General features: G+C 41.6%; 1 protein-coding gene across 3 annotated transcripts in view; it reads right to left on the bottom strand.

Moving 5' to 3' along the window:
• Orc5 (origin recognition complex, subunit 5) overlaps positions 1–7538 on the bottom strand; it is a 64625-nt gene extending 57087 nt beyond the window's left edge. For 2 of the 3 annotated variants that reach the window (XM_006235947.5, XM_039107753.2), the window contains exons 1-3: positions 7321–7538; positions 5138–5230; positions 2455–2655 (exon numbers count right to left, since the gene is read on the bottom strand). In XM_006235947.5, the coding sequence (XP_006236009.1) occupies positions 2455–2655; positions 5138–5230; positions 7321–7392 (366 nt within the window). In that variant the 5' untranslated portion in view covers positions 7393–7538. The remainder of the gene's footprint in view (positions 1–2454; positions 2656–5137; positions 5231–7320) is intronic. The other variant, NM_001014186.1, reaches the window with a different exon arrangement.
• Positions 7539–19184: the final 11646 nt, after the last annotated feature.

Here is a 19184-nt window from a genome sequence, read left to right as displayed (position 1 = left end):
GCCGATTTGTGTGGATGTACTGTGGATTGAGAATTTAACATGTAAATCTGATTGTTGGGTTACAGTTTGTTGAGTCTTGATTTTACTGGGTGGCTGGAACCAGAGAGTTCACGGCTAGCAGAGGTCTGCGGGGAGTGATACTAATCTGAGATGAATTAGTGCTAGTTCAAATGGCCAGCAGAAGCCAGAACTCCGAGAGAGCACAACCACCAGGGTACTCACAGGAACCAGTTCCGCCTTTTATATTTTTACCACAATGCCTATGACTTCTTCAGCCACAGGTTCTGACCAAGATTGGAGTATAGTTTCCTCCTCAAAAATAGGCCTTAAATCTAATTGAGAAGGATAGGTTGATTCCATGACAGGTTTCAAATTGGCAGTTTAAGAGACTAGGCCTAAGAACAGGGCAAATTCAGGCAAGCTGACAAGTCAGTTACTAGAAAAAAACAAAAACAAAAACAAAACCCCTCAGTTTCCAGTCCTTTGACTCGACCTGACTGGGATTTTAACACTGCTGAAGATAGGGAGAGGCTCCAGGCCTCTCTAAGACAACTTCTATATATGTAGACACTTCAACCTCTACAGAGATGGCCCGCATTTGGTTCTTACATTAGGAAACTACTTTTATAATACTAAAATGCTATCTCCCTTTTTCATCATGTTTAAACATTTGCACTGTTGGTATAAAAGCAACAGTGAGTTAAACAAGAGTCACCTTAGCATACATCAAAGAAATGGTGGTAATTATTAGTAGTCACTGCATTCTTTACTAGCATTTGCATTAAAAATTTAAAAACTGACTTGGGGCTAGAAAGATGGCTCCCCAGTTAAGAGCTGCTCTTCCAGAGGACCTGGGTTGAACTCCCAGCACCCACGGGAAAGCTCACAACCATCTGTAACTTTAGTTCCAGGGGATACAATATTCTCTTCTGACCTCTGCAGGCTCAGAGCACGTGTGTGGTACACGGACATACATGCTGGCAAAATATCCATACATGTAAAATAAATTTTAAAATAAAAAACAGACTTTCTCTTCTGACAGAAAAGATGTGTTTTGTCTTAATTGCTAAATCAAACTAAGAACAGTGAATATTGAAACCTGGAGAAAAAGCAGAGCTCACATTAGAGTATTTTCTCATCCCCTGGCTTGTGGTATTGTCTCACATATTTCTGACAAGTTCTGAAGTTGCCAGCAATGAAGAAAAACCAGTGGGTGCACACCAAAAGAACCCCAACAAGAAAGCGCTCTCTTGGCTAAGGGAGCAGGAAAGGGACGGCCTGGCAAAGCTCCTAAGACACTGCACATGTCTTTTTGGCCTTGAGGGTTGTGGGGAATCCCTCTAGAGTGGGCAATTTTTTTTTTTTTTTGGTTCTTTTTTTCGGAGCTGGGGACCGAACCCAGGGCCTTGCGCTTCCTAGGTAAGCGCTCTACCACTGAGCTAACTCCCCAGCCCCGAGTGGGCAATTTTTTATTGTGAGTAGAAAGTTTGGAACTGAGAGCTGGTAAATGCAGGGCCGGTACCAGTCTTATCTGTTGAGGAGGTCGTGATGGCTTGTTATCTGTTTTGATGGCTCTTTGTGAGTAGGAGCTGTTGGGCGGAGGGCTGTGCCCTCCTAAGTCTAAAGGCTTTGGTGGTCTGCCATCTTTATCATATAGGGAGGTGCAATCTTTTCTCCAGTGGAAACCTTTGTGACACTGGGGACAGACTGTCTTAAGGCATTAGGATCTGTTATGGAGAAAGAGTTTTGTGGTCATTCATTCCTCCAGTGTCCTATCTCTGCACATTTAAAGCAGATTCCTTCTGTTTTTATTGCTGTTACTAAAGCCTGAGCCACAAATGTAACCTGGTGTATAGACCTAGCACTCACTAACTTCTCAGTGTTCATGTCTGTTCCTTCTTATCTCTCATTCTGGGAATACTGGAATGTTCACATAAACACATGCAAAGCCACAGGACTCGGGTCCAAGGCTCATCTGTATTAGAGCGACCTGTATTAGTAACTTAATCCAGTCCCATAGCTTTACATCATGCCTATACGCTCACCACTCCACAGTAAAATCTCCATGCTGGACCACTAAAGCTAAACCAAGTTGTCCTCCCTGAAGCTGCCTTTGTCTGGTACTTGGTCCCAACAATGAGAAAAGTAACTTATAGCCTTACTCATTCTCCTTGGTCTGTCTCAAACCTCAACATTCCTGAAGTCGTACAGCATCAGAGCATTAGTACTTTGCACACCAGGGCACTTATTACAGTCTGCATGCTGTCTTATGTGAGTGTGTATTAGGATTCTTCTGTCAGGCAATGCTCCCTTTGAACAGCAGCTTCTGACACATTTTCTATTACTAAAGCACCTTCCACAGAGCACTATACAAACAAAGACTCAATAAATATATGGAAGTGTATCTATTCAGTTTTCAGATTAAAGATGTTATAATCACCTTAAATTACTTACAATATACACAGTCTGATCCTTGAGATGTTCAGCACTGGTCACTTGCTTAAACAACCGGACAAAGTCATTAAATGTTTCACAAGTCGTTTCTGTAGAACACTCTGCCTCTGAAGAACTAAGATGACTCAGCTTGTTTAAAATTTGTTCCAAAAGTAGCCTTGAAGTAAAACATTCAACACAATTCACAAAGGCATGTGGGAGCTGAAAACAAAAACCAAACCAGGGTAAACAAAACATACACAACCAAGTTTCTGTTGGACAGCCTCTAATTTCCGCTAATCTACATCTGATGGTTCTCTGTACTCTGTGCCCAGGAACCCGGCCATGGAAAGAACACCATCAGGCCCTGGTTGGAGAGGTCGCAGGAAGGAGCAGCGAGGCACTGAAGCAGAGCTGTTAGAGAAGCAGCTCAGTATTTCCGTGTCTACATTCTGCTGCAAAGGCCAGCACTCCCACTGAGGACACCTGTTCTAAGGCTATTAGTCTTGCCAAGTTTTGGCAACTTAAGGCTCCTTGAGGTATGCGGTGATAAAGGCCATGATGAACTACGGTCCCTTGAGTCCCTTGAAACTTCCTCACTTTGTAGATAGTCCCTTACACTTACTTCCGTGATTGAGTTTTTTGTTTGTTCTCCTCTAGCACCCAAAGTAAACTTGTATTTTTCTCTCAAAATATCATTATAAAGAAACCTAACTAATTTTGAATGTTAAATTCCCAGTGAGAACTTTAGTTACTAGAGAATCTTATCTACTAGAGGAGTTTTACTTACCAGTGTGCTACCTTCCTTTACTAGGAAGATACAACCAACATTTGCTTTCACGTTCACTTCCTTATGTAGAACACTCAATGTCTATTAAGAATGAGTATCTTACTTATTATTAATTACTTACTTATTAATGTCTATTAAGAATGAATATCTTACTTATGTAGAACACTCAATGTCTATTAAGAATGAGTATCTTACTTATTTTTGTGCTGTTTTTGACTTAAATAACAACAATATTTTCTAAGCATGTATTTGAGTAGCTATAACAGAAAAAGAAATAATCCTTTCTTACACTGATTAATTGACTGCAAAAAATAATAAAGTATTAAAAACATAATACATCCCTTAAATATAAAACTTGCTCACTGGATGCTTTTATTCAACATTTATCTTCTGGATACTTTATAGACAAGTTTTCAAATGCGAGTTTTTAAATATACAAACCAAAGGCCTTATATATTCAGATTCTGAGGTCAGATATGAAACTCAGGCTCCTGTGTGTTTAAAATGCCAGTTTTCTTTGGAATCAAAGACTAATATCTAAACCTTAAAATGTGCCAAGCACTGTGCTTGCAGGAACAATATATAAAAAAATTACATCCAACACACATATTCACACACACACACACACACACACACACACACACAATCACAGTAAAGATAAATACTGTGATACAATGAAGTCAACAGTGCTACAGCCACACACGGGCCATTTTAGCACAGCACTGGATGTTCTGAAGCACTTCCCCGAGAAATAGAAGAGAGAGACTGGCTAAACAAACATTTGTCAATCCAGAGGACACTAGGAGAGAGCAGGTACGCAGAGGAGCTTCAGCCAAGGAGTGGGAGCAACATAGGGCAAAGTCTAAAACAGGGCAGCAACTGCACAGAGCCACTCATCAGGCCATCTTAAACATGCATCCTGGAGCTGAGGCAGGACCAGAGTTAGCAGCTGGAAGCTGTGGTCTGCACATCTGCTTCTGTGTATGCACTTGCTACAGGTCACAGCCAAACCTGCTCAAACAGACACTGCTTCCTGACGATTTGACAGAAACAGGTGTATGGCAATATCCACAAACAGCATCTAAGAACGCCTATAACTGCCTACAATACTAAACTGTAACTCACTTTTCATGGGCTAACATTTACTCTCAGAACAATCCCAAGGGTTGCCCCTACTCTCCCTCCTTTGCAGACAGAGAAGGCACTGGGTGGTGAATCCAGAAGAAAGCATGAGTCTACAAGACTCTACATTGGGCAAATCACCTGAATATTGCTCTGAAGATGATGGGAATACTTGTATGAATGGGTTACAAGATGAAGAATAGATTGTAATGAGGAGAATGCAGAAATCCTTGGAGAAAACAATGGTATGTGAAACTGAGGTAGCAATGGACAGGAGTAAATACAGTCGAAGTCATGACTTTACAATGGGATGTAGTTATTAGATTGCTAACTGCATGAATGAGGATAAGAAAAAAGTATTTAAAAAAACTCAGTCACATTCAAATAGGAAATATGGAAAGAGGAGGAATGTACAGTTTTACAGGTGTGAAAAGTAAGAATTACCAGAATCAGTATTACAAATAGCGAAAAAGAAACATTTTATCATGTTAAAAACCAAATTCTAATATTTTTAAAAGAAGCTATTACTTGTGTACCCAACTACCAGGCAACAAAAGAAAAAAATTTGCTTCAACTTGAAACTTTTTAATATCAAAGTTTTAAGTTATTTAGTAACTAATAGGTTCTGAAATTTATACTCATTGAAAATATCCCAACAAAATTTGGACAAAAATGCTTTATGCAGAAGATCCTCTAGAGAAGGGTAAACTGGAGTAAATTGTCTAGATTCATTCCGTCTCTAGCAACTTAGGAATAAAGGTCCACTAACGTCAGTGCTAGGGTTATTCTTACCTCTAAAGTTTTCAACAATGTCTGTGTCACATAGGTCTTCCCACTGGCAGTGTGTCCATAAATGAAGATGGACGGAAAGCTGAAGTGCTCTCTCTAGGAAAGAAAAGACAAGGTTCTGTCCGTCTAAAACCAGAAGTGAATGTTCACCAACCTGTAGGAAAGTTTTATTGGTAGAGTATAATCCTAAATCCAAGTTATTTCAGTGGTGTAGTGTATACATCTAAGTTCTTAATATTCTGAACTGAAATTCAACTTTAAGTGGGCTCCCTTATTATTGTTACCTTGTACAATAATAAGCTACTGAGCAGCACAGATACCAGGACAGGGTAGACTCTGATGGGTTCAAAATCTACTGGGGAGACATAAAATTTAGAAATAATTTCAGGTATCATTTCATAAGCAAAAAGGAACTTCCTGACAGTCTTCAACAGTTTTTTCTTTTTCAAAGCTGGATGAAATCTGTTGTTCTAGAATCCCATCACACTTGTCTACAGCTACTATTTGGTGCCTAATATAGCACTCCCTGCCCTAACAGGCTTCTCTTACTGTGATCATAGTATGATCAAAAGCAACCTGGGGAGGAAAGGGTTTACTTCAGCTTACAGTTAGAGTTCATCGTGAAGGAATGTTGGGGCAGGAATTTGAGGTGAGAAACTGAAGCAGAGGCCACGAAGGAAGGTGTCTTATTGACTTGTTCAGATTGCTTTCTTCACCACACAAACCACCTTCCCAGGGGTGGCACCATCCCCAGTGGGCTGGGCCTTCCCACGTCAATCACTCATCAAGAACATGCCCTACAGACTACAGGTTGGAGGCATCTTTTCAACTAGGTTCCCTTCCCAGATAACTTTAAGAGTGTCAAGCTGAGGACAAAACTAACCAGCACGGTCCCCCTTTTTAACAACTTGTACATTATTATCAAGGGTTAAAATGAACTCTTCCACCACTGTTGCTTAACTTTTCCTCTTCATAAAACTCCCCAGTGTCTGCCACAAGACAGGATCCAGCACAGTGCCATACACAGAGAAGGTGCTCAGAAAATACACACTTGCTAAACATATGAATTAATCTTTTAAGATCATAGCTAGTTTTTTTTTTCTTCTGTAGTGATTTGCTATAGTGGGTCTTTGTATTTTCCACATGCAAACATCCTTGAAGAAAAACATCCTATTTCTGTTAAGCACAAGTTGAAGTAAGAGCAAAGGTGAAACCTTTGATATGATCCACTGCTAATCGGCACTACCTATCCTTATTTGCTAATAAAGTACTCCTCTTTGTGAGGAGTAGCCTGGGTTTATCAAGTCCACAGAAGAAATGTACAAAGGGTAAACAGGTATATATTTCAACTAATATAGGTAACTATAATTGAAAGCATTGTAATTGGAAACTACAGATGCAGCTGAGCCCTGGAATTAACTAACAGGATTCCTTTGAGATGGGAAAGTACTTGTCCATGAGTATTTCACCTGTCACCTCAGACTCGCATCCGAAACTCGGCTGGATGAAGTACATTTGTAAAAGCAAACACTAAATGGCTACGTGTAGATAAGACCAAGTGCAATCAATTCTAATTAATGGATACAATGCAAGGCAGATGAGAAAATGAATGCTACCCCAGCCTGTGAAAAGGAATCCCTCCCTAGCTGTGCTCATTTCAGAGGATAACCTCTCCCCTCTAAATCATCTCATCTGGAAGGCAGGGAAAGAAACCCAAGCGAGACTTCTGGCTTTTATAATCCTGGAAAAGCTGCAGGTTTTAAAGGCTAAAACACAGCATTACCCTAATTGGCCTTGAAGCCAACCACCTCTCTGTATCTAACTCAATTTAGACCTCACTACAAGGGACGAACTTGCGTTTAATAAACACTCAAACAGACTTCGTAACTTAACCCTGTTCAGCAGCAGCTGCAGTTGGGGCTCACATAATCTCCAAAGTATGATCCAAGTAAAAAAGGCCACTTCCTAGCCAACGTCCTGTTGAGAAGGCCAGATCTTCCTCTACAGTGTCCTTTGAAATGGACTGAGAAGTTTCTTTGGGTAAGTGAGGGGCAGTCCTACAGCATCTCCATCTTAACGTAAAAGGGTAGCCTACTGTCTAGAAATTCACACAGTATTCCCCCCAAACGGAACAGATCGAGGACGCGTTCGCCTCTGGAATTTGGGAAGCAATCTGACTACAATACCTCTCCAAACAGGGACTGCAAAGTGGACACTTGGGCCTCTCGACAGAGCACCATGCTCTCCAAGTGAGACATTTTGGCGGGCACCACCTGATACTGCAGAGTAGTTGGCCGCCGGTCAGACCGGCGCCGCTCATTCAGCGTAGTTCTCGTAGACCAACTGCAAGCGTTCCTGCCCGTAGCCTGGACTAGGGGCGGAGCCGGCGCCGTCGAATGACGTCCGAGCAGCGCGACAACGTGGGCCGCTCTAGTCTCCCCAGTGTTGGTTCTCAGTGGTCGGCGCCCGGTGTCTAGTTAAGACTACAGGTTCCAGCCTGCGCTTTCCCGCTAACTACCCCGAGGACTGGCTGAAGGGCAGGGAGGAGTCCTGGGGGCATCTCACTGCCTTCTTTCGGCGGCTTCAGTTCCCTCCAGAAAGCCGCACACGTAAAAGTACCGAGAGAAACGAGTATTCTTTAAAAAAAAAAACAAAAACCGAGGCTTTCCTCTGGCGAGAAAGTGGGCAGTGGGACCTCGGCAGGACTGAATAAGAATAATTTGTCTTTGCAAACTTGAAACTAGATGTAGAAGTATTAGAGTGCTAATGAGGGCATTTAGAGTAAAAAATAACGCTATCTTTACACGTGTACTTATTTATAGGGCACCTGGAAGCAAGATGTTTGAAGAGCCTTGAAATTAAAGAATGTATAGGAATAAGAAAATTCGTGTTCAAAGAAAGGGCTTTGGGGTTCTGAAAAAAAATGGTCAGGAGACATTGACTCGACTATTTCTGAGTTTTGAGACGTTGGCAGAATCTTTGAACCATTTGTTTAAACTTTCTTATATACAAAATAAGAACAATGGTAGAGTATTGCTAAGAATAAAAGATAACGTACGTAGTGTCTGCTACACATAAATTTCATAACTAGTGCAAAAGGACAGGGAAAAACACACCAATATTAGAAAGAGGCCCACAATGTATTACAGAACAATACAACTGCCTGTGGAGGAAAACTATTGCTACACACACACACTAAATCAGCAGCATTTTTAGTTATCAGGGAAATGCATTCTAAAGATACTTCTACATAATTACAAGAAAACCCAAAATTAGAAAGACTATCCCGAGGGTTGGCTGGAATGAAAAACAAGTGGAACTTTAATATTTTATCAGAATACAAAATGGTTGCAAGTCCTGTTGGAAAACTGACAGTTTCTTAAAACTTAAACACACTCCATGTGACTGAGCCATTTCACTTCTAGATTTTTAAAAAAGATTTATTTTAAATTATCTGCAAATGTGTGTTTGTATAAGGTTGTATGCAAATTAGTGCAGGGGCCATGGGGCTATTGGGTTCTTGTAGGTAGAGTAGGTGTGATTTACTCTGCATGGTGCTGGGAACTAAACTTGGGTCTTCTGGAATAACAGTATTGGCTTTTAACCGCTGAACTGTCGTCTCTCTAGCCTCCAATTCTAGATTTTTAAGACACACTAAAATAAATAAATAAATAAATAAATAAATAAATAAATAAAGCCCTTATCTGCATTATTCATAGTAGTTTTATTTACAATAGCCCCCAAAGCATAAACCACCCAAATTACATTGGGTAAATGTTTGTTTATTCGTGCAATCAAGTGATTTTTTTCAGCACCAAGAGGGATGTGACAACTTTAATATCACAGATACATGGGGTGGGAGAAGCCAGCAGCACTGGCCTGCGAGAGTATGGTTGTCATTCCACACGCGCAGTTTCCGGCAGTGGACTCAGCCAACCTCAAGTCAGACATACTTGGAGGGCAATGGAGTTCCAGCTTAGGAGTTGGCGTGTGCTCTGCATACGTGAGGCCCTAGGTTTGATCTCCAGGACTTACACACGTTGTACAGAAATACAGACTTTTATCAGCCCTAAACACTGCAGCATAACAACTGTTTGCAAAGTGTTCGTATTTTTACATATTAGAGTAATTAATGCAGAGATATTTAAAGTATGTAAGAGAATGTGTGTGGGTTATATACAAATACTGGATCCTTTTGCATAAAGGACTTGAACATTTGAAGGTATAGTGTTTATGGAAGTGGCCCTTATAAATTCTGAGGAGTGGTAGTTGACATTATGTGTTTCCATTTTTATAAAATTCAGATATATAACCTGTAATTAAAGTGTGCACTGATTTCATGGTGTGATGTTTTGAAAAGATATGTCCCTCATTGTCTCAGCCATCTGAATGCTTGGGCACCAGCTGATGGTGGTGTTTTAGAAGCTTACGAGGTGTGGTCTTGTTGGAGTAAATATGTCACTAGGGGAAGGCTCCAAGATTTAAAACCCTCTTGTCATTTCCAATTTGCTGTCCGTTTCAGGCTCATAGTTTCAGATGTGAGCTCTCATCTTCCGCTGCCACTCTGCCCCACCTTGATAATAAACTCTTCCCTCTGGACCAGTAAGCTCAACAAACCCTTTCTAAAATAAATTGCTTTGGTCACGGTGTTACATCATAGCAATAGAAAAGTAAAGATGTATACGGTGATGGGGAGATAGATCAGGAAAGGGAAATTAGGAAGGAGCCTGAGAATACCGAGGAAAAGGTAATAGGCAATATGACCTTACATACCCAAGATCACGCTGCACACACCATTAATAGTGACTAGGCAATAAGGCTTACTTACAACCTTTAGGACAGATCATGTTCATCATTTCAGTGGCACTGAGATTTTGATAAGAGACCACAGGAAGATACAGAGACAAGGAGAGGTCAAATGGGACATGAAGATAGAAATGGGACGGAGTGACACCTTCGCAAGCCAAGGTATGCAGAAAGTTGTATGCCTTCACCAGAAACTAGGAAGTAGGCACGGGCAGAATCCCCTCGGAGATCTCAGAACATCCCAATATCGGAGTTGGAGACTTTTAGTCTTAAGAATTGCTGGGTAATAAATTTTGTGTGCTCCAAATCAGCCAATGTATGGTACTTTGTAGCCTACAAAATTATAATAGCTACAATAATCATTATGATGGATTTATGTTCGTATACTTATTGGAATCTGTACCTTGTACATGTGCTGATCCTTGCATGACAGTCATATATCAAAACCTAAATTAAAATTGTCAATACTGATCATGTGTAATGGTCTGTAACTGAGTAATTCTATTCCACATGAGATTTATTTAAAATCCTTCATTTAGGTTAATATTTCTTCTTTATCATTATTTATTCACTTCACATCTCACTGTCCCCCTCCCAGTCACCCCCTCTCACAATCTTTCCCCCATACCCCCTATCCTTTGAGTAGGTGGGGACCCCCCCCACACACACACCTGGGTATCTCCCAACCCTAGCACATCAAGTCTCTGTAAGGCTAGGAGCTTGCTCTCCAACTGAGGACAGACAAGACAGCCCAACTAGAAGAACGAGTCCCACACACAGACAACAGCCTTTGAAATAGCCCCCACTCCAGTTATTCAGGACCCACATGAAGACCAAGCTGTACAACTGCTACATTTGTGCAGGGAGGCCTATGTCCAGCCCGTGTATGCTCTTTGGTTGGTGGTTCAGTCTCTGAGAGCCCCCAAGGGTCCAAGTTAGTTGACTCTGTTGGTCCTCCTGTGGAGTTCCTATCCCCTTAGGGGCTGCAATTCTTCCTCCTATTTTTCCGTAAGAATCTCTAAGCTCCATCCACTGTTTGACTGTGGGTGTATGCATCTGTCTGAATCAGCTGCTGTGTGGAGCCTCTCAGAGGACAGTCCTGCTAAACTCCTGTCTTCTAGCATAGCAGAGTATCTTTAATAGTGTTAGGGATTGGTGCTTGTCCATGGGATGGGTCTCAAATTGGGCCAGTTATTAGTTGGCCATTCCCTCAGTCTCTGCTCCATCCCCTGTCCTTGCTTTCTTGTAGGCAGCATAATTAGGGGGTCAAAAATTTTGTGAATGTGTTGATGTCCCTATCGCTTCATATGGGATTCCTCCTGGGTGATAGGAAGTGACCTCTTAAGGTTCCATATCCCCAATTCTGTGAATCACAACTAAGGACATACCCATTGAGTCTTGGGGGTCTCACTTATCCCTGGTCTCCGTCTCTTACTGGAGATGTCCCCCACCTCCCCACCCCTGTCAGTTACAGATTTGCATTCATTCTCATCGCCATCTTGCCATCACTCCTGTCCCTTCCTACACCTGACCCTGAACTCCCCAATTCTCCTCCCCATTCCCTCTCCCACCCAGTTCCTTCCCCAATCTCATACTTATTGCTATTTTACTCCCCTTTCTAAGTGAGATTCAAGCATCCTCACTTGTGCCTTCCTTCTTGTTTAGTTTCTTTGGGTCTGTGGACTGTAGAATGGGTACCCTGTACTTTATGGCTTATATCCATTTATAAGTAAGTACATATTTTGTATGTTCTTCTGGGACTGGGTTACCTCATTTGGGATGATAACCTCAAGATCCATCCATTTGCCTGCAAAATTCATGATATCTTTGTTTTTAATAGCTGAATAGTATTCCATTGTATAGATGTACCACATTTTGTTTATCCATTCTTCAGTTGAGGGACATCTAGGTTGTTTCTAGTTTCTGGCTATTGTGAATAAAGCTGCTATAACATAGTTGAGCAAGTGTCTTTGTGGGATGGTGGAGCATCTTTTGGAATATGCCTAAGAGAAATATAACTGGGTCTTCAGGTAGAACTATTCCCAGTTTTCGAGAAATCACCAAATTATTTCCAAAGTGGTTGTACAATTTTGCATTCCTACTAGCAATGGAGGAGCGTTCCCTGTCTCCACAGCCTCCATCATATGTAGAGTCAAAGAAGTTTTTTTCCCAATCTGTAGGCTGCTGTTTTGTCCTATTGACAGTGTCCTTTCAGTTTCCATGAGGTCCTACTTATCAATTGTTTATCTTAGAGGCTGAACCATTGGTGTTCTGTGCAGGAAATTTTCCCTATTCCAATGAGTTCAAGGCTCTTTTCCACTTTCTCTTCCATTAGATTCAATGTTTCTGGTTTTATGTTAAGGTCCTTGGTTCACTTGGACTTGAGTTTTGTGCAAGATGATAAATATGGATCTATTTTCAACTGACTGCCAGTTAGACCAGCACCATTTATTGAAGGTGCTTTCCTTTTATCACTGTGTAATTTTGGCTTCTTTGTCAAAGATCAAGTGTCGATAGGTATGTGAATTTGTTTCTGGTTCTTTGAATCAATTCCATTGATCAGTATGCCTGTCTCATATGTATCAATATTATAAAGTTTTTATCACTAATGCTCTTATTACAGTTTGAAGTCAAGGATGGTGTTTCCCCTAGATGTTCTTTTATTGTTCAGGATTGTTTTGGATGTATGGGGTTTTTATTATTATTCCATATGATGTTGAGAATTACTTTTTTCAAGGTCTATAAAAATTGTGTTGGAATTTTGATAGGATTGCACTGAATCTGTAGATTGCATTTGGTAAGATGATCATTTTCACTATGTTAATGCTGCCTATCCTTGAACATGGGAGATCTTTCTGTCTACTGATATCCTCTTCAATGTCTTTCTTCAGAGAACTGAAGTTTTTGTCATATAGATCTTTCACTTGCTTGGTTAGAGTTACACCAGGCTACTTTATATTTTTTGTGGCTATTGTAAACGGCGATGTTTCCCTAATTTCTTTCTCTGCCAGTTTATCATTTGTATAAAGGAGATCTACTGACTTCTTTCAGTTAATTTTTGATCCAACCACTTTGCTGAAGTCATTGATCAGCTGTAGGAATTCTTTGGTAGAATTTTTGGGGTTGCCTGTGTATGCAATCATATTGAGAAGCCAAGCATACCCCATCTTGGGACCAGACTCCATCTTAAAAGAAAAAAAAGCCTAAGAACTTGACCTGCATCTGAACCCAAAACCCAAGCTGCACACAAGCACCAGGAAGTACCCCACGGCTTGTCTGTGGCCCATATCCCAGAATTCCTCCATTGTTACCCCTAGCAACAGTTAATCAAAGATTAGTATGATTGTTTTGGATGCACTTTCAGACCACTTGTGATTGTTCAAGGTCAGCTTACAATAGTCATTCAATTAGATGCTTGCCAGTTTGGATACCTCTCACTTACTCCCATTTCTGCTAAAACCTTGTCCCAGTGAGTGTTCTGGGTTTCTTCACCAAACCATCCTGCTGTGTCAGGGACAGTGAAGACCAAGCTCCAGCTTGTAAATAAAACCCTAATGCGATTACATTGGAGTTAGCTCCTGGTTGGTCATTTGGGGCCCTCAAACGGGACATAACATTATCATCCACAAATAGCAATACTTTGACTTCTTTTCCAGTTTGTAGTCCCTTGATCTCCTTTAGTTTTCTTATAGCTCTGCCTAGAAGTTAAAGCACTATATTGGATAGGGAGGGAGTGGGCAGCCTTGTCTTGTCCCTGATATAGTGGAATAGCCTTAAGTTTATCTTCTTTTAGTTTGATGTTGGCTATTGGCTTGCTGTATATTGATTTGAATATATTTAGGCATGTGCCTTGTATCTCTGATCTCTTTAATACTCTTAACACAAAGGGTGTTGGATTTTGTCAAAGGGTTTTCTAGCATCTAATGAGGTGATCATGTGATTTTTTTCATTCAGTTTGTTTATATGGTGGATTATATTGATAAGTTTTCATATGTTGAACCATCCCTGCATTCCTGGGATGAAGCCTATTTGATCATGATAGATAATGTTTTTGATGAGTCTTTACACCAATAGTCATAAGAGAAGTCAGTCTAAAGTTCTTATTCTTTGTTGAGTCTTTGTGTAGTTTAGATACCAGGCTGAGTGTAACTTCATAGAATAAATTTGGCAATATTCCTTCTGTTTCTATTTTGTGAATAGTTTGAAGAGTATTGGTATTAGCTCTGCTTTGAAATCTGGTAGAATTCTTCACTGAAACCTGGCTCTGAGCTTTTTTTTTGGTTGGGAGACTTTTAATAACTGCTTCTATTTTGTTAGGCGTTATACAACTGTTTAAATAGTTTACCTGATCTTAATTTAATGTTGGTAAGTGGACTCTGTCTATAAAACTGTCCATTTTGTTAAGATTTTCTAATTTTGTGGAGTACAGGCTTTTGAAGTAAGACCTAATGATTCTTTGAATTTCCTCAGTGTCTGTTGTTATGTCTCTCTTTTCATTACTGATTTTATCTATTTAGTACTGTGTCTTTGGTTAGTTTGTGTAAATGTTTGCCTTCTCAAAGAACTAGGTCTTGGTTTTGTTCATTCTTTGTATTGTTTTCTTTGTTTCTAACTGATTGATTCCAGCCCTGATTTTGATTATTTCCTGCTTTCTATTCCACTTTGGTGTGCTTGCTGCTGCCTCTCCTCCTCCTCCTGCTGCTGCTGCTGTTGTTGCTGCTGCTCCTCCCCCTCCTCTTCCTCCTCCTTGTTCTAGAGCTTTCAGGTGTACTTTTGAATTGCTGATATAAGAAATTTCTAATTTCTTTATGGAGGCACTTAGTGCTATGAACTTTCCTCTTAGCATGGCTTTCATTGTGTCCCATAAGTTTGTTTATGTTGTACCATCATTTTCATTGAATTCTAGAAAGTCTTTAATGTCTTTATTTCTTCCTTGACCCAGAAATCAAAAAAGAGTAGAGAGTTGTTCAATTTCCATGAGTGTCTAGGCTTTTTGGTGTTTTTGTTGTTGTTGAAGTCCAGCTTCAATCTATGATGATCTGATAAGGTACAAGGCATCCTTTCAATTTTCTTGTATCTGTTGCTGCTTGCTTTGTGTCTGACTATATGTTCAATTTTAGAGAAGGATCCATGAGGTGCTGAGAAAAAGATATATTTGGGAGAAATATTCTATAGATATCTGTTAGGTCTATTTCATTCATAATGTCTGTTAGATTTGTTATTTTTCTGTTTAGTTTTTGTCTGAATAACCTGTCTGAAAGAGTCAGAGTTGGGATCAATCTAAGGCCAGTGGGAAAATTCCACCACAAACCTCCAAGCACAAGGGCCCCTCCCTTCCAGGAAGAAAAAAAAAGTTAGTTCCTGGAACAGCTGCAAGCCAAACTGTTGAACAAAGCCACCTGTGACTCACAACCAACTACCCTTGGAAAGTCTCAAAATGGTATACTGAGTCAGTTTGAAGGTTGCCTCACTTCATAGTAAGTAGGACATAGTTCTCTGCCTAGTTACCATTGTTCAAATTCTGACCCAATTGTTTAAATTCTTCCCAGATTGTTTGAAAAGTATATAATCCCCTGTTAGAGTCTGCTCAGGGTTGTCTCCCTCCCGGAGCAGGGTGACCCCAAAGCATTGGAACAATAAAACTCCTCTTGCTTTTGCATCGATCATCACCTCCATGTGTCTCATTCAAGAGGTCCTGAAAGAGGTTCAATTCGGACCTCATATTTGGTGCATTGGCCAGGAATCTCACCTCTTATAGGGAACCTGCAGGAGGGCGATGGATCAGAGGAATGGGTGGCTCAATCAGGTACTGTGGTTGTCTGTGTTCCGTTATCTAGCTTCTTTCTGTTCTGCTTTTGGTTTGTTTCATGCTTGCAAGTATCAGGAGGGCTCAAAGAGCCTTGGAACAAGACTTTTATTCTGGCTTGGGCTGGCGAGGTCACCAGGACTTTGGTTCCAGCTTGGGCTGGCAAAGTCACTAGATCTGTGTGTATTTCTCCCATGGCAGGGGCAGGATTTAGTGTGTATTTCACCCGTGGCAGGGACAGATTGTTTGAGTTATTCCATCTGTGACAGGAAAAGATTTTCTGTGTCTTTCTTCTGTCTCTTTGTATCATTCTGTCTGTGGCAGGGTCTGTGCACTCTGCCTGTGGAAAGGGCAATTGGTCTGTGTGCTAGCTATTTTGTGTTTTGTTTGTTTGTTTTTGCATTCTTCTTTTTCGTTGTGTTCTTGGACTTGGACTGACAAAATTTTTGGACATGGGACAGAAATTTTCTACCACCTCTTTGGGCCTGATCCTAGAGCATTTGGGATGAGGTCCAGGGACATGCACACAATTTGTCAGATATAAAGAAAATGAAACTCCAAACCCTGTGTGCATCTGAGTGGCCAGCTTTTGGAGTCAATTGGCCCCAGGAAGGGACATTTGACCTCCCCCATAACCAGGACAGTCAAGCATAAGATCCTGGGACATGAATTTGGATCTGACGGTCACCCAGACCAAATCTCCTACATAAATGTCTAGAAAGAACTTATAATTAATCCTCCTGTTTGGGTCCACCCTTTTCCCTCTAGCAGGGTTCTGACTTTCAAGACTCAATCTGATCCACCGGCTGTCTTGGGGAAGAAGACTGTTCTCCAGGAGTTGGGGACTGCAGATTTCCTGTTACTTGATCCTCGTCCCCCATATTAAGAACAAAGTCAAGATCAAGGCACTCTTGGAGGCTCTCCTTAAACCACTAAAGGTGAGCATCATCCATTGTCCAGGCCACAGAGACATTCATAGACAGGGAAAACAGCTTTGCAGATAAAACTGTAAACGTGGTTGCTAGTAAACACTTAGGCCACAGTTATGGTCCAACTAATAAAGACAGAGAAAAGGTGGGTAAATGACTGGGCTAAGGGCTGGCCCTTTCTACAGTACTCATCAGATGAAATAGTTCAAATCTCTGGTTACCCTACTAATTATTACCTTGAAAAAGATTAACAATGGAAGATGAAAGAAGGAAAAGTTACTTTGCCTCAGGTCCAAGCAAGAGACCTGCTTGCTCAGATGCACCAATGGACTCATCTGGGCACCAAGAAACTAGTGCAAGCAAAGGTTCTCAAGTGTTTATCATAAACCTGAGGTACCTGGCAGAGTAAGTAGTAGAAAGATGCCAGGTTTATCAATAAGTAAGTGCCTGACACACCAAGGTAAGGAAAGAAAAAAGACCCAGGGGAAGCAGGCTAGGTGTCTTTAGGAAAGTAGATTTTACTGAGCTCAAGCCTGGGAAGTAGATATCTTTTCACGATAGGGGTAGGCCTTCTCCACCAAAAAGGAGACTGACACAATGGTGGCAAAGATGATACTAGAGATTTTTCCCAGGTTTGGAGCACCTAAGGTAATAGGATCAGATAATGGACCTGCCTTCATATCTCAGGTAAGTCAGGGGCTTGCTAAGGCCTTGGGGACTAATTGGAAACTCTGTTGTGCATATCATCCCAGAGTTCAGGACAGGTAGAAAGGATGAATAGAACTCTAAAAGAGACCTTGACAAAATTGACCTTGGAGGTAACTGGGTCATGCTCCTTCCCTTTGCCCTGTTCTGAGCCTGGAACACTCCTTACCAGCTGAATTTGATGCCCTTTGAGATTCTCTATGGGGGGCCCACCCTGTTGGTAGCTTCTGGACCTGACTTTGAAATTACCAACTGAGGCAACCATAAACTCATAAAGTGGTTGACAGTTCAGAGGGAGATCTGGTCCAATCTGTCTGCTCTTTATGCTTCAGGGACTATGGAAATACCCCATCAGTTTTGAACCAGAGACATTATGTATTTCTGCTGTCAATGGTGCTAGTCTTTAGAACCTCGGTGGCAGGGCCCCTACATAGTTCTCCTAACCATGCCAATGGCCATAAAGGATACATAGCCTCTCATGTAAAGCTAGTTACCTGCCCCACCCCCAGTTGACCATCCCTCCTGGAACAGAGATTGGAGCCTTTTCAGCATAGAAAACCCTCTAAAGATCAATTTCACTTGGCAGCCTATGAAAAAAATGGAACTCCTTTTCCTGCCAAGAATTATCCTGATCCTGATCCCGCTCCCAGCCAAGGGGATGGCCAGAGGGACAGGCCCTCACCAGCCAGGCAAGCTGACCTGGAGCATGACTTTGACCCTTATGAGAGATGAATTGATCACAGTAACCGAGAATCATGCCCCTTACCCATAGTGGCCAATGCTTGCCTTTGACCTGTTCCAATTGGCTGTGGGACATACACAGCCAACAGGACTAAGTTAAATGGTCTTCCTACACTCTTAAATACACCAAGGGCAGTCTAGGGTCTGGTGCCGCCTTCATAATACCTCAGTCTATGTCTGTCCATGGGACAGGCCTATCAGGAGAGATCAGTACAGGTGTGTGGGAGGGTGGAGGTTAGGGGGAGACTGACTACTTCCTACTGTGGTGGTTGGGGATGCAAGACTATTGGAGATACTTACTCGGGCTCATCCTCCTCTTCGGACCTGATTCTAGACAGGAGAAACCAAGGCCACTAATTGCAAACCAGATCTAATAACCTCTTCCTGTCAATCCAGGATCTGCAACCCCCTCCTTGTTGATTTCACTGAACCAGGGAAACAGGCTAATAGTAGCTGGATTAAGGGAAAAACCTGGGGGCTTAGAATCTATAAACACTGGCATGATGACTGACTCCTTTTCACTGTCCAGCTCAGGATAGAAGTTCCCACTGCTTCAATGGGACCCAACAAAGAAATGGCCATTGTGTCACCAAAACTGCTGGACCACCCCCCCATGACTCATTCAGCCTATACAATGGTCCCCCATGTTTTAAGGGATCCAACCCAGTATCCATCTGACTCAGCCCCCTTGACTGATCTCATCAAGAAAACCATCATGTGCAGAATGAATCTAACCCTAGGACCACTAACTCTTGCTGGATCTGCTATGATATATTCTTACCCCCCCCCCCGCCTTATTATGAGGGCATTGCTTTTACCTCCTCAAATATCACCCTGTCCAATGCATCATCTTCCTGCAGGTGGGCTCAAAAATCAGGAATAGGTCTTACCTTACAGGTGGTGAAAGGGCCTGGACTCTGCCTAGGGCAGGTCCCACAGTCTTTGTACAATTCTACCTATTCCCCAGGTTACCCAGCTTCATACATCATACCATCCCAGATTGGATGGTGGGCTTGTTCCACGGGTCTTGTGCCTTGAATTCACACACAAGTACTGAACTGGA

The sequence above is a fragment of the Rattus norvegicus genome, chromosome 4 (assembly GCF_036323735.1).
Source record: "Rattus norvegicus strain BN/NHsdMcwi chromosome 4, GRCr8, whole genome shotgun sequence".
Classification (NCBI taxonomy): domain Eukaryota; kingdom Metazoa; phylum Chordata; class Mammalia; order Rodentia; family Muridae; genus Rattus; species Rattus norvegicus.
This window is presented reverse-complemented; position numbering and strand designations above follow the sequence as displayed.